Here is a 16,148-nt window from a genome sequence, read left to right as displayed (position 1 = left end):
ACATACTCAATATCATCATCACAATCATCACCATCACCTTCACCATCATCATCATCATCATCCACAGCTGTTATTGCTCCGGTACCCCTGTGTTTTACCCTTTATTCACAATGCAAACATTAACATGAGTCTATCCTGGAAATGAGAAAAAAGTCCCTACTTTGTAAGTTGTTGTTTTTAAGTTTGAATGATTTTAAAAACAAATCAATGATGAAACCATTAATTGATGAGGGGAAGGAGTTTGGATGTCATTGAAGCCGGGGAAGGCCACTAAGAGTCAGGGCCTCCAGCAAATTTGTCAAAGAGCAAATTCCTTGCTTGACATTACAGATCAATTTTGTCTACGAAATGGCGACCTAATAGCAGAAATTGCATTTTCAGCGTTGGATACACCCTCAAGTCACAAATAATGTGGTTACATTTTCCATTTCATCAAAAAACAACCTTTATAGGGTGTCGGCCATGGTCCGAGGAAAGTTGGTCTCCTGACGTTTAAACAAACGAGATGAAAACGCTGGCATTGTTTCAGCAAACGATGTTTTTCATACGCAAAATCATACAAGTGGCAGGCGAATAAGATTTGTACATGCTGAGGGATCGCTATAACACTTTAAAATGTGTCCCAAGATTTGACGCCTCATTTGAAAGCATTTTGCCATTCTAAATGTGGCTCGGATGTGCAATAACTATGAATTATCCGACACAATTTGCGACTAAAGTCATCATGTTTTTTGTGTGTCCAGTCTACTGGGGTTTGGCATACTTCTGGCAAAAGACTCGTTATGGGGCAGAGTACAGGTACAAAGTAACTCCATCCCCGAGAATGTCTAGTCCCCGCGCCGACAATGTTGAGTCCCTGCAGTGATCAATCCCCCAATAATTTTACTACATTTTGGTCTGAGCAGTAAATCATTTAGATAGCACATACAACAGTCTATTTGGAAACAAAAGTAGTTGTTGTCCGCTGCAATCTAACAAATGAGTCGGTGTGTAAAGTGCGATAAATTGTCCGAATGTTTCAGTGGATTAGAAAGCTGCAGTTTAGTTTCTGAATAATTCACATCAGTTTCAATCCCAGCCATGCTGTCTGCCATGCCAGACGCAAATATTGCAGTGTATAACAATGATATGATGTCGATTCTTGCGTTATTTCCGCAAAACATACATATACCTGTCCCTGATTGGTCTGACATAAAGAGTTGCCACTTTGGGGTTTTCATCCATGAAAGTTAAAAAAATGTTTGTCATAATCATGCAGGACATTTAAAACATGCTGTATGAATTTTTTTTTAGGGTGATCAATAATGTTTGGTACTGTCTGGTTCGAAATCAGGTTTTGATATTACATATATGAATGTCAAGATTATTCCATTTTTTTTATTGGATACTAATGAGTATGAAGTAGTTTCATACCAAAACAAAAATAATAGTGGCCTGGCATTTAACAATTAGAACATGGCCTATTCCAATTTTTGTTACAAAACAATATGAAAGGGCTGAGCTTATAGTAGAGAGACTAGGGAAGAAGATAGTATGCAGAAACTACATGGGCCTGTGAACTATAACTAAATTGTATCATGTTACTACACCTAATAGCCTACCCACCCAACCCTCCAACCCGCCTACACACACACCCTCCCACCTGCCTACACACACACCCTCCAACCTGCCTACACAACCACCCTCCCACCTGCCTACACAACCACCCTCCCACCTGCCTCCACAAACACATCCTCCAACCTGCCTACACAACCACCCTCCCAACTGCCTACGCAACCACCCTCCCACCTGCCTACATACCCACCCTCCAACCTGCCTACACAACCACCCTCCCACCTGCCTACACAACCACCCTCCAACCTGCCTACACAACCACCCTCCAACCTGCCTACACACCCACCCTACAACCTGCCTACACAACCAGCCTCCCACCTGCCTACACAACCAGCCTCCCACCTGCCTACACACCAACCCTCCAACCTGCCTACACAACCACCCTCCCACCTGCCTACCCATCCAACCCTCCAACCTGTCTACACACCCACCCTCCAACCTGCCTACACACCCACATCCTCCAACCTGCCTACCCATCCAACCCTCCAACCTGCCTCCACACACACATCCTCCAACCTGCCTACACACACACCCTCCAACCTGCCTACACAACCACCCTCCAACCTGCCTACACAACCACCCTCCAACCTGCCTACACACCCACCCTACAACCTGCCTACACAACCAGCCTCCCACCTGCCTACACAACCAGCCTCCCACCTGCCTACACACCAACCCTCCAACCTGCCTACACAACCACCCTCCCACCTGCCTACCCATCCAACCCTCCAACCTGTCTACACACCCACCCTCCAACCTGCCTACACACCCACATCCTCCAACCTGCCTACCCATCCAACCCTCCAACCTGCCTCCACACACACATCCTCCAACCTGCCTACACACACAACCTCCAACTTGCCTACCCACACACCCTCCAACTTGCCTACACACACATCCTCCAACCTGCCTACCCACACACCCTCCCACCTGCCTACAGACCCACCCTCCAACCTGCCTACCCACACACCCTCCAACCTGCCTACCCATCCAACCCTCCAACCTGCCTACACACCCACCCTCCCACCTGCCTACCCATCCAACCCTCCAACCTGCCTACACACCCACCCTCCCACCTGCCTGCACACACACCCTCCAACTTGCCTACCCACCATGACACTGCTGCTGTGATGATAACGATGATGATGATGATGATGATGATGATGATGATGATGATGTTGATGATGATGATGGTGATGATGATGATGATGATGATGATGATGATGATGATTACATACTTGCTGCTGTAATACAGTTTTAATATTTCTAACTGTGGAGTAAAACAACAAGCGTAAAAATCAAATCATAGAACCACCTTGAGCCTTGATCCATGATTTGCCAGCACCATATCAATACCTGAGGATTTCATTAAAGTGACACGTGTCTCAACCTTGGGCTTTCCAACCACTTTTCATGATACAACTGAAACACTGTTAAAAAGCAGCATCAACCTCACTCACTCACTCACTCAAAGCTGTGTTTTCGGTGCAAACAATGATTCATAATGAATCTCTGTAACCTTTAGGATTCATGTGCATGTGTATCATATTCATGACAAAATGTCACTCCCCCAACCAGTAACAGATGAACACCATTAGCGTTATTTAGCATGTATCCACAACAGGGCAAGACATGACACAGGATGTCTGTTTGTAATCAGAATTCAGGAAACTGTGTTGACGTTCACACTGGTACACCACAGACAGACGCTAAATGTTATTTACAAACTTACCCATTCGTCAATTTATTGCTTCAATGAGCCTAATTACGTTTGATTTGCTTTCCTGCCTAATGACCCACCCTCCCTCAACAGCCACCCACCCATCCCTCTACACACCTACCCGTCTACCAGACCCCTACACCCCAACCTGTCCCCCTACACACACACACACCCATCCCCTACACACCCTCCCATCTACCTGCCCCCAACACACCCACTCACCTACGCATCCTCCTACACATACAACCACCTACCCACCCTCCTACACACCCTCCTACTCACCCCCCTACACACCCACCCACCCTCCCTCCTACACACCCTATCCCCTACATATCTACCCTTCTCCTACACACCCACCCACCTACCCATCCCCCTACACACCCACCCACCTACCCTCCCTCCTACACACCCACCCACCTACCCTCCCTCCTACCAGCAACCTACCTACCCTCCCCCTACACACCAACTCACTTACCTACTCTGCCTACTACACACCTACCTGTAAGTCTGCCTACACACCTACCAGCCAGCTATACACCTACCTGTAAGTCTGCCTACACACCTACCAGCCTGCCTACACACACCAGCCACCTACACACCTACCTGTAAGTCTGCCTACACACTTACCAATGAACCACCACACATTTATCATCTAACACTGTCTTCCCCATCCTCCCCCCAGCACTAGGCAGACTTCCCCCGAGATGTTCCTGTTCCCCACTGTCAATACAATCATATTCCCAGCCAGTATCCTCTAACACTGGTTAACAGTTGACATATTATTTCTCCCCATCCTTCTGACCTATAACTTCATCATTGTGTCACCATCATATCAACAGCTTCTTCTATCCAGCACACTCAGTTGCTTATGCAGGAGAACAGAAGACACTAACTGATGTGGTTTCAAGAAAGGTTAAGAAAAATGTCAAATGACTGGTCAAAAACAAAGCAACTAATGCTGTTGTCAGTGTCACCTTAACTCTGACACATAACGCTTTGTTTAGAACAAGAATAAGGTCAGTATATGTCATCTTCTGTCTTCTTAATAACCTTTATAATTCATATGACTAAAATCAACATAAATCCAATTTTGATAAAATATATAAATATAAAATATTTGATCTTTATAACAAAGCAACCACATCGGAACATATTTCCCAATAAAATGATTCCCTTATGTAACGATTTCTTAAATTTATGACTCAAATTGTAATTTCCAAAAAAATACATTCATTTTTTTTCTCGATCGTTATGTAAAGTACAGAATCAGAATTCATATAAGATGGTGAGGGAATTTTATCTCCAGAAACAAATCATTGAAAATACAAAGTATTCCGATAAAATTTCTGTACCTAGAGCTCAAGAGAAGCATTGGTCCATCACCAACACAGTCAACACTCCTGGAACCACTTCTCTCCATGTTATGACTTGGCATATAAAACCACAAGAAAAGTAAGTTTCAATTACACAAGATGAGTAATGTGTCTTGCGCCATTTTTTCTCCCCTACAGAAGCGGAGGGAAGATAATAGATGACCTTAATCATGCAGTAACTTGCACACAAATACTATTCCTTTCCTAGTCTTGTATCCCCACTGCTGTTGAATTCAATTCACATCCCACTCGTCAAGATTTTCGAAGATAAACTCCAATTGAACAAGCGACGCTTTCAAAAGACGCACATAATTGATGGTAGGGTAAACTGGGCTCTCGAATGCAAAGTGCAAAATACCTGTCATCAATCAGAAATATATAACAGGCGTAAGTCCCAACAGGGCTATTACGTCTCAAGGAAAGTGATTATATATGATATGCAGGAATTGATGAAAACCATCATCATCGTATGAAGCGTAATAAACAATATTAGGAATTGCTGCTACTCATTGAAATGGGCGAGTAAGAATAGAAGAAACTAATAGAGGCAAGATGGCGACAAGATGTTAATATTGCTGGCACCCTTTGCCATGATTAATGACATCTAATATCAGATTGTTGAAAATTATGGATGAGATATTGATATGGCCCATACAGCAAAAATGACACCCCATGGAAATCAGTCAGGACTGCAACTTTTCACTATCGTCTTCTAGTGTAATAATTTCATTCAGAAGTGCATTTCCTTCTATGAGAAAATTTCATTACAGTCCACGAAGATTGATTTCATAAATCAAGCGTCAGACAAAGCCCAAATGTCCTGTAAGTCGTACCACAGTGGATGTAAACACGGCTTTTTGACATAATGCTCATGTTGGCTGCCCATTGTTGGCAACAGGGTAATTTGAATGCATATTCTACAATTACAATATGCTATCACTGCGGCCCAATGATGATGAAGGGCCAGACGAAGCCCTGGATGACAAAGAGCGTGGCTTCCAAGTACATCAATCATAACGCTCTCATGAAATCAGACATCATGCATTAATAACGCGTTGACTCCTTTGCCATCCTAATGCCCCTGATATGATCTCAGAGCAACCCTCTTCCTTCTATTCCCAGGATCTAACGCATCTTTGGCACATTTCCCGCCATCTCGTCCGAAGAGTCGTGTTCGGCAAAGCAGAAAAATCGTTAGTCAAAGACTCCATTTGGCGACATGAGGGCCGTGATCCCAGTTGTCCCGAGTCACCAGGGTTAATTAGTGTGTCAAAACAATTAACAGCTCGACTTTGCAAGGTGAAGATTCCTTACACCTAAGCCATAATCGTGATATTGTAATGACGGCATTTCCAGGCTGGTAGCAGCGTCGTTCGTCATAATTAAACACCAAAAAATCTTATTTACTGACTTCCATCAGGACGATGGACGGGCCATATAATTTTCAGGAAACATTTTACAGGACAGGGCGAGAAAATTGAGAATTATCGTTGATGTAATAATTCCTTTCAACTGTAACAGATGATAAACCCACAATTTTCCCGAGTCATTCAAAGCCTGATTTCATCTATCCGTCTCTATTATTAAAGAGATTTGCCTGGGAGATCAGTCATTTCAGATTGGCAAGTATAATCCCGTTCTCGCATCTATGCTAAACAATGTGTCAATGTGTCCCTCCCTCTAACAATGACTCGCACCGCCACAGTCGAGAGCTAATCTTGGTGAAAAGACATCTTTTCAACTTGTTACCAGTTGAAGTGCAGATTACATCTGAACCACTATCAAAATGCGGAACATTGATTGTCATCTTAAGAACAGATTGAAGCTAATTAAACTATTAAAATCAGTGATTGTTATCATATAGGGGCTAGATTTATTATAAAAGCTGCTGTACTGTTCTCCCTGGTGACACAGGTGTTTCCATGGAGAGTGTCTTACACAGGAATCCCTGCACTGGTTGTAACATTGACTTCTTGGGTGGGTAGGTATATGCATCTCCTGGGATTAGCACATCCCCTTCACAAGTATCACAGACCACGGTTATAATGTACATGCAGGATTTAGCCTTAGAAGGAAGTTCTGGATCATTACATAAATGTGGTAGGTAATTATGAAATGTGTGCACTTGCATAGAGGCGAGAAATAAGATATAGCAAAGGTCATTATTTTCAAGAGGGCAAAGACCCAGCAAGTCTGTTGAGTCACTTAAGATCAACTTGGTCTGTCTGTGAACTCAGATTGTAAGATGTTCTAATGATACTACAGACTGCAAAGACCCTACATATTTCAGTGGCACTACAGACTGAAATGACACATAACACACTATGGACTGAAATGACACTAATGGCACTACAGACTGAAATGACACTTATGACACTATGGACTGAAATGACAGTAATGACACTATGGACTGAAATGACACTGACACTATGGATTGAAATGACACTATTGGCACCTTGGACTGAAATGACACTAATGACACTATGGACTATAATGACACTAATAATACTATGGATGAAATGACACTAATGACACTATGGACTATAATGACACTAATGACACTATGGACTGAAATGACACTAATGATACTATGGATGAAATGACACTAATGGCACTATGGTCTGAAATGACACTGATACTATGGACTGAAATGACACTTATGACACTATGGACTGTAATGGCGCTAATGGCATTATGGACTGAAATGACGGTAATGGCACTATGGACTGAAATGACACTAATGACACTATGGACTGAAATAACACTAATGATACTATGGACTGAAATGACACAATTGACACTATGGACTGAAATGACACTGACACTATGGACTGAAATGACACTATGGACTGAAATGACACTAATGATACTATGGATGAAATGACACTAATGGCACTATGGTCTGAAATGACACTGACACTATGGACTGAAATGACACTTATGACACTATGGACTGTAATGGCGCTAATGGCATTATGGACTGAAATGACGGTAATGGCACTATGGACTGAAATGACACTAATGACACTATGGACTGAAATAACACTAATGATACTATGGACTGAAATGACACAATTGATACTATGGACTGAATTGACACTAATGACACTATGGACTGAAAAAACACTGATGATACTATGGACTGAAATGACACTAATGATACTATGGACAGAAATGACACTAATGATACTATGGACTGAAATGACACTAATTATACAATGGACTTTTGATTTCAAAAGACATAAGAGTGAGATTCTATCGATCATCCAAAATGATTCTTTCAACTTTTTGACCAGTGTCTTGAATGTCAAAAGTACAGCTAACCACCTTCAGTGTCAGAGTGATTACTGATGTCATTTGATTGTAATGTCATGGTAACTGATAGCATCACACGGACATCACAATTTCATTGTAGTGATATTTCCTTGGAGATCATACCCAAGCAATATATCCTATGGAAGCAAGTTTTAGGATGACAAATAGAGATTATTTCCTGTGCGAGAGCAAGGGTAATACACTAATTCTTACACGAGTTTCATAAAATCAGTATAACACACATGTGGGTGTAATAATTCCATTATTACCCATTATTTCTTAATCCTTTTGAGCTCCCCTTAGAAAAATGCTGATCACCACCGCTGTCCTAGAAAAACACAATTTGTTGAATGACGTCAACAATCTTCAGCTACGACATTGTTTCTAGAGTGACATCTCCGATCTTACGTCACAATAAGTTTCAAATGAAGTCAACAATGCCGTCCGAAATGATGAGAACAATAACCTGGTTCGCGAGAAGCGATATTTGCACTAGTGCACACATGATTTTTATAAACTCAGTTATGTCTATCTCTATAGGTAATTAATATTAATATCAACCCTCTGTCAGGACTGTTTCCCTCATGCTCATATAACAGGGATCCACCATATCGAAACAACAAGCGTAACAATTTGATTACCTAACAAAACATTATTCTACTTCTTAATATATTTTTTTAGCAACTTGCAAGCCAGTGATTGGAAACCAGTAGCATATCCTGCTAGGAGTGTGCAGCACGGGGAGATATAACGAGACTAATTGCCACGCACCCAACTCCAACCCCGACATCCAACCACTGCTGATATTGTTTCATTACTAGGAGCAATTGTATTCATCAATCTTTTATTATGACAAAGGGTAAATGCTTTTTATCCTCAGGTCTTGTCAATTAAGTGACAATAATTCATATAGATCTTGACATCAGTTCCTGATCTTGTGGCCAGCAAGCATTCTGTGATGACGGAAGACAAATACGAGAACATTGAGTCCATTTGCTCTGGGTTGACATTTGATGACCATGAAATTATAATCCTTCCCATGGTGTCCATCTTAATGTATAAATCGTACTGGAATTAGATCAAGCCTTTGTTTAAGATTCTCGTTAGGCAACTTTATCCATCAATCACATTGCAAAATTCAGTATAAATAAAAAAATACTTTTTTTTCACTGCTCATGATATATGTGATATTTGTTTTTCTTTTATTTGAGGTCATTCTTTATAATACTTTTTTGTATAGTTTTTAATGCATTTATCTATGTAAGATATTGGGGCTCTCTTGGAAAAAGGTTATAGGTCAAATCTCAATTTATCATTATGTTAATGGTAGAAAGAAATTATCTATTTTATATGTGAGTCAACATAGAAAACGTAGTTAACATAGAGGAGAAAGAACATGTGTGTTTAATTAAAAGTATCCTTGATATAATAGTTGTTTTCTTTAACTTTTTTTAAAATTTGTGAAAAAAGCTTTATTTGAAATATGAAATGTATCTTTATACTATACGGTAAAATATAACATAATTAGTAAAATTAGACAATAATTAAAACACAAAATAAAATTGATCTCAGTAATTAATCTAACATTAATTTTAACCCCTTCCCCCATTTGAATCTGAATTCTATAACTTATACTATTTTTCCTAAAAATGTACAATCATAATTTGAAAATTAATTCACCATGATAAGAATGCAATTACATGATAATAAAACAATTTTATTAATATCATCAAACAGATCAACAATAATCAAGTAAATTGTGAATAATAACGACTTTGAGATTATAACCAAAAACAACAAAGGTAAGAAATGATTACAAAATTGAAAAAGATAAAAGAAAATCACGTTAAAAATAGTCCAAAGTTTTGACATTGTTAATATGACTTCACAGGGGAGGTCACCGCTGATGAAAAAAATACCCTTTTCATTTCTCGAAAAAAAAGGCCCCCAAATTGTATCAATTTATAACAAAGGAAGAACAAGAATCGTAATGCTGTTACCATTCCCCTCATCCTTTGTCTGTCATCATTGCCGTTTGACTGAAGCCATTGTGTATCGCGCTGAAATCATATCTTCAACATGATTGACGCCAAAATTAGATTTACCTGACAGTCGGAGTGCTTTAAGATTTCTTAGCCATGGGCTAAATTATGATATCTAGTTATAAGTCTGTTTCTGCCATGTCCTGCTGTCAGCCGTAACAACGAGAGCATGTCATCAAGCCCAGCTGAGACAAGCTTCATCGCAAAGTCTATTCACTTCCTTTTTTTATCAGATTTGGGCAAAAACTCATTTTCTTTGAGAGTTCATTTCATACAGTCCTTGCAGGGGCTCCCCAGTGTCACCGAGAACCATTCAACTTGTCAATCTTTTTGTCCAGTTTTGAGCGAAACAGATTCTTGTGAATTCGCTCAAATTCCAGTCACTGCAATTCATTCATAAATATTTTTTTATGAAATTGTAGGAAAAACATTTTTTCTTTCGTTAACTTCATTTCCCCTTGTCAACCGTGCTGCTATCTGGAGTGGTTGGGCAGGAGGTTTTTAAAATTTTGACAGAAAATGATATCTTTGAAAAGAAGAAGTGAGATGTATTCCATTGATATTGACAAGGACAAAAATTCCTCAATAAATGGATACATCAATCACAGACTGTTGGATACGGAGACAGAATTGTTCAATGGGTTAAAGACTCACTGCTTGACAGTAGCTGATCCGGGTGTTATTTATGTAAGATCCACTGAAAGGGTCCCAATCTATCACCTCTTTGGTTGCTGGTTCCCAGTGCCCATACTGGTTGAAGAACCGGTTAAATGTAGATTGGATGGTTACAGTGGCTGTCGATAAACATCCAGAGACATTATTCTGTAACAGAAGCTGAGCTACCCTGTGAAAGTGAGATAATGTTATTTTCAACCTTTTTGAATTGATGCTAGGATGATGGTAATTTGTTTGAACTATTAGCATGATTAAAATACACAGAACAGAAATTAAATTTTGGCTTCTGAAAAACATCCAGAGACAATATTCTGTAACAGAAGCTGAACTAGGAGATTATGTAGGAGCTCCTAATCTATGAACCTTTGGTTCCAGTTCCGAGAGTCCACAAGTCAGGTAGCCTAGTGGTTAAAGCGTTCGCTCGTCACGCCGAAGACCCGGGTTCGATTCCCGACATGGGTACAATGTGTGAAGCCCATTTCTGGTGTCCCCCGCCGTGATATTGCCGGAATATTGCTAAAAGCGGCGTAAAATCAAACTCACTCACTCACTCCGAGAGTCCACACTTGTTGAAGAACTGGCTAAATGTGGATTGGACTTACACCATGTTATGGTTCATATATAATTTCTCTATAATTCTGCATAATGAGCTATCACTGCATCAGTTTACTTGCATGAAGTGCACGTTCAGAACAGCCAGTGAATTCCTGGCTCAGAAACAACTCCAACAGTACCAGCCTGACATCATCATAATGGTTTTAAAGTGTGTACCTGGCTGATTGTGTTCATTGTACCCCCTGAGCAAACACATGGCTCTGTAGGAGATAGACTAGCTGCCAGTATTTTGAAACCGAAAATGGATTTGTAGGTTTCCTTAAAGAAAGTCCTTCTATGTGAGACTACACACAACCTGTTCTCTCATCTGTATCAATGTTCAATGACAACCGTTTAGGACTTCTTCCTGAACAGCCCTTCCCCATACCCTTTCTCCTCCATCAAAGTATCCTGACCTAAGTACCAAGTGGCCTCCACCATCAAAGTATCAGACATAAGTGCCCAGTATCCTCCTCCATCAAAGTATCCTGACAGAAGTACCCAGTATCCTCCTCCATCAAAGTATCCTGACAAAAGTACCCAGTATCCTGCTCCATCAAAGTATCCTGACAGAAGTACCCAGTATCCTCCTCCATCAATGTATCCTGACAGAAGTACCCAGTATCCTCCTCCATCCATGAATCCTGATCTAAGTACCCAGTATCCTCCTCCATCAATGTATCCTGACCTAAGTACCCAGTATCCTCCTCCATCAATGTATCCTGACCTAAGTACCCAGTATCCTCCTCCATCCATGAATCCTGATCTAAGTACCCAGTATCCTCCTCCATCAATGTATCCTGACCTAAGTACCCAGTATCCTCCTCCATCAATGTATCCTGACCTAAGTACCCAGTATCCTCCTCCATCCATGAATCCTGATCTAAGTACCCAGTATCCTCCTCCATCCATGAATCCTGACCTAAGTACCCAGTATCCTCCTCCATCAATGTATCCTGACAGAAGTACCCAGTATCCTCCTCCATCCATGAATCCTGACCTAAGTACCCAGTATCCTCCTCCATCAATGTATCCTGACCTAAGTACCCAGTATCCTCCTCCATCCATGAATCCTGATCTAAGTACCCAGTATCCTCCTCCATCAATGTATCCTGACCTAAGTACCCAGTATCCTCCTCCATCAATGTATCCTGACCTAAGTACCCAGTATCCTCCTCCATCCATGAATCCTGATCTAAGTACCCAGTATCCTCCTCCATCAATGTATCCTGACCTAAGTACCCAGTATCCTGCTCCATCAAAGTATCCTGACCTAAGTACCAAGTATCCTCCTCCATCAATGTATCCTGACCTAAGTACCCAGTATCCTCCTCCATCCATGTATCCTGACCTAAGTACCCAGTATCCTCCTCCATCAATGTATCCTGACCTAAGTACCCAGTATCCTCCTCCATCAATGTATCCTGACCTAAGTACCACGTATCCTCCTCCATCAATGTATCCTGACCTAAGTACCCAGTATCCTCCTCCATCAAAGTATCCAGACCTAAGTACCCAGTATCTTCCTCTATCAATGTATCCTGACCTAAGTACCCAGTATCCTCCTCCATCAATGTATCCTGACCTAAGTACCAAGTATCCTAACATAAGTACCAAGTATCCTAACATAAGTACCCAGTTTCCTCCTCCATCAATGTATCCTGACCTAAGTACCCAGTATTCTCCTCCATCAATGTATCCTGACAGAAGTACCCAGTATCCTGACCTTAGTACCCAGTATCCTGACATAAGTACCCAGTATCCTCCTCCATCAATGTATCCTGACCTAAGTACCAAGTATCCTAACGTAAGTACCCAGTATCCTGACCTAAGTACCCAGAATCCTTACCTAAGTACCCAGAATCCTGACCTTAGTACCCAGTATCCTCCTCCATCAATGTATCCTGACCTAAGTACCCAGTATCCTCCTCCATCAAAGTATCCTGACAAAAGTACCCAGTATCCTCCTCCATCAATGTATCCTGACCTAAATACCCAGTATCCTCTCCATCCATGTATCCTGACCTAAGTACCCAGTGTCCTGACATAAGTACCCAGTACCCTGGCCTATGTACCCAGTATCCTCCTCCATCAATGTATCCTGACCTAAGTACCCAGTATCCTAACATAAGTACCCAGTATCCTCCTCCATCAATGTATCCTGACCTAAATACCAAGTATCCTCTTCCATCAAAGTATCCTGACCTAAGTACCCAGTAACCACCTCCATCAAAGTACCCTGACCAAGTACCCAGTATCCTCCTCCATCAAAGTACCTGACATAAGTACCCAGTATCCTCCTCCATCAAAGTATCCTGTACCCTCCCCACCCCATAAAAGTTTCCTGGCATAAGAACCACATATCTATCATATTCAGATACACAAATCAACCAGTGATTCGAGATCTCCTCTCACCATCATATACTTCCCAGAAGCAGTTAAAGAACACATTAACTGTAGTACATGAGTGAGTGAGTGAGTGAGTTGGGTTTAACACCGCTTTTAACAGTATTCCAGTTACATCACGGCGTGTCAGCTTAATGTGGGAGGAAAGCCCAAAGTGATGCAGGTCTCAGACGTTTACCACTTCGGTGAAACCCACGAGCACGGGTATGGTGCTGACAAACCTAGAAACATAATTGGGGTGAACCGGGATTCGAACCCACAATCATAGGTTTCTGGCGTGCCCAAGGGACGCAACTCTGCACAGCGAATTGTGGCACCTTAGACGACTGGGCCACCCGTGCCCCCCTGTAGTACATGAAAGAACTGGGTGTTCTCTGACTTCTTTCGAGTAGTATATAAAAAACTGACATAACCACCATGGGGTGATGTTGTTTAAATTAAATATAAATTCTCATTTTTGTATTATTTTCAAAATGTATACACATTATTCCATTTCATAAAATACAATACATATGCATGTTCTTGTGTATCCAAAACCCAAAATTAAACCCGTGAAAAAAATATTAGTAGAGAAGCAACATAAAAAAAATACCTCAACAAAAACATAAAATTAGCACTGTGCTCCATCCTGTGTAGCCTATAAATATCTGGTACCTTAATCCGAGGTTCTCTTAGTCTGCTCTTGTTCTGCAAATTGTGTTACTGCACGGTGCATACATCAAAATATTTCCCCATCATGATATGAACCAGCTTCCCCTTCAAATGATAAACTAACATTTTATTCCCTCTTTTTGTCTTCCAAGCAAAGGTTTGGGCTTACATCTAATCTCAGTTTCACAACAGGCTTTGTTCATTTCATAACACAAAAGCATTCATAATTCAATCAGATTCACCATAAACCTCCTTCCCTGCAATATCATAAAAGAACAAGATAAAAACGCGTTGAGTTAGATCACCTGGAAATCTTATTAGTATCGGAACAAAAACTTTATTACAAACTTATTTCTATCCTGCCCTCCAGGCCTAGCCATATCAAACACTAATTCTATATGATTTGCTCATCAAAGTTGCTTGGGGATCCAATTCCATTTTATGGCACATATCCTAATACCCCTTGGACACATAATGGTATCATCTTACATATGAGATTCCCCATGTAGTCCCTCTGGTAGAATATCAAGGAGAAACCATGTCAAGGGGTAGCAGGTGGGAACATCTTGAAAGATTTATGAAATCATACTGCCCTTTTCATGTTATTTGTGTTAGTCTCACAGATGAGGTCCCCCAGGCAAGACAAGACAGACATTGCACCTGTCGGGAGAGATATACGAGCTTAATCTAACCCTCTTCAAAAACTGAAAGCTTTCTGTTAGTGTGTTGATCAGTACATAATCATGTTTGTCATATAAGTATTTCACCAGTTTCTTTTTCATAGTGAGTGTTCACTGTACAGTTTCATAGTCCTTCATCGATAATTTTATTAGTGTTGTTGCTGGCCTTATGCCCAGGGCGTTACGGTATTACCATATTTAACCCAATTGGCAATATGCTGGCACCCATTCTCCAGGGATTCTTCATGGTGTAAGACATGTTAGTTCTCTATCAGCTGCTCCCTTGTTAATATTACTAATTATCTACAGCACTAGCAACATGTTAATTATTAACCATGAAGCACTAGAGATAGATGGCAAGTAGTTTTGTCCTCAGAGGACAGCCTAGTACATCCAGGAAACGTCCATCCATCTGATGGTGTGGACTGCTTGTCTGGAGAAGACTGAACTGGGGTTGGGTAGGGCTACGCACCTGATGGTGTGGACTGCTTGTCTGGAGAGGACTGAACTGGGGTTGAAAAAGGTTAAGCACCTGCTGGTGTGGACTGCTTGTCTGGAGAGGACTGAACTGGAGTTGGGTAGGGTTAAGCACCTGATGGTGTGGACTGTTTGTCTGGAGAGGACTGAACTGGGGTTGGGTAGGGTTAAGCACCTACTGGTGTGGACTGTTTGTCTGGAGAGGACTGAACTGGGGTTGGGTAGGGTAAAGCACCTGATGGTGTGGACTGCTTGTCTGGAGAGGACTGAACTGGAGTTGGGTAGGGTTAAGCACCTGCTGGTGTGGACTGCTTGTCTGGAGAGGACTGAACTGGGGTTGGGTAGGGTTAAGCACCTGATGGTGTGGACTGCTTGTCTGGAGAGGACTGAACTGGGGTTGGGTAGGGTTAAGCACCTGATGGTGTGGACTGCTTGTCTGGAGAGGACTGAACTGGGGTTGGGTAGGGTTAAGCACCTGATGGTGTGGACTGCTTGTCTAGAGAAGACTGAACTGGAGTTGGGTAGGGTTAAGCACCTGCTGGTGTGGACTGCTTGTCTGGAGAGGACTGAACTGGGGTTGGGTAGGGTTAAGCACCTGATG

At 41.6% G+C, this 16,148-nt stretch overlaps 2 protein-coding genes across 5 annotated transcripts in view; one reads left to right on the top strand and one right to left on the bottom strand.

The window, feature by feature from the left end:
* LOC124112219 (zinc finger protein 64-like) overlaps positions 1-16,148 on the bottom strand; it is a 222,185-nt gene that overhangs the window by 60,681 nt on the left and 145,356 nt on the right. The gene's annotated exons all lie outside the window — the stretch shown is intronic.
* LOC125381616 (DNA-directed RNA polymerase II subunit RPB1-like) lies at positions 142-15,076 on the top strand. The gene is made up of 6 exons (XM_048398701.1): positions 142-163; positions 744-805; positions 1,597-2,741; positions 11,115-11,135; positions 11,748-11,908; positions 15,006-15,076. Exons 1-6 carry the CDS (start codon positions 142-144, stop codon positions 15,074-15,076), a joined length of 1,482 nt encoding a protein of 493 aa, XP_048254658.1.

Source organism: Haliotis rufescens, unplaced genomic scaffold, assembly GCF_023055435.1.
Source record: "Haliotis rufescens isolate VD_foot unplaced genomic scaffold, xgHalRufe1.0.p SCAF_19, whole genome shotgun sequence".
NCBI classification, from domain to species: domain Eukaryota; kingdom Metazoa; phylum Mollusca; class Gastropoda; order Lepetellida; family Haliotidae; genus Haliotis; species Haliotis rufescens.
The sequence above is the reverse complement of the archived record's forward strand: the minus strand, read 5'-3'. Positions and strand labels throughout refer to the sequence as shown.

Coding starts and splice junctions, on each gene's coding strand:
- LOC125381616 (XM_048398701.1), top strand. CDS start 142: ATGAGAAAAAAGTCCCTACTTT. Junction 164..743: donor GAGAAAAAAGTCCCTACTTT/GTAAGTTGTTGT, acceptor TTGTGTGTCCAG/TCTACTGGGGTTTGGCATAC. Junction 806..1,596: donor GGGCAGAGTACAGGTACAAA/GTAACTCCATCC, acceptor TACACCTAATAG/CCTACCCACCCAACCCTCCA.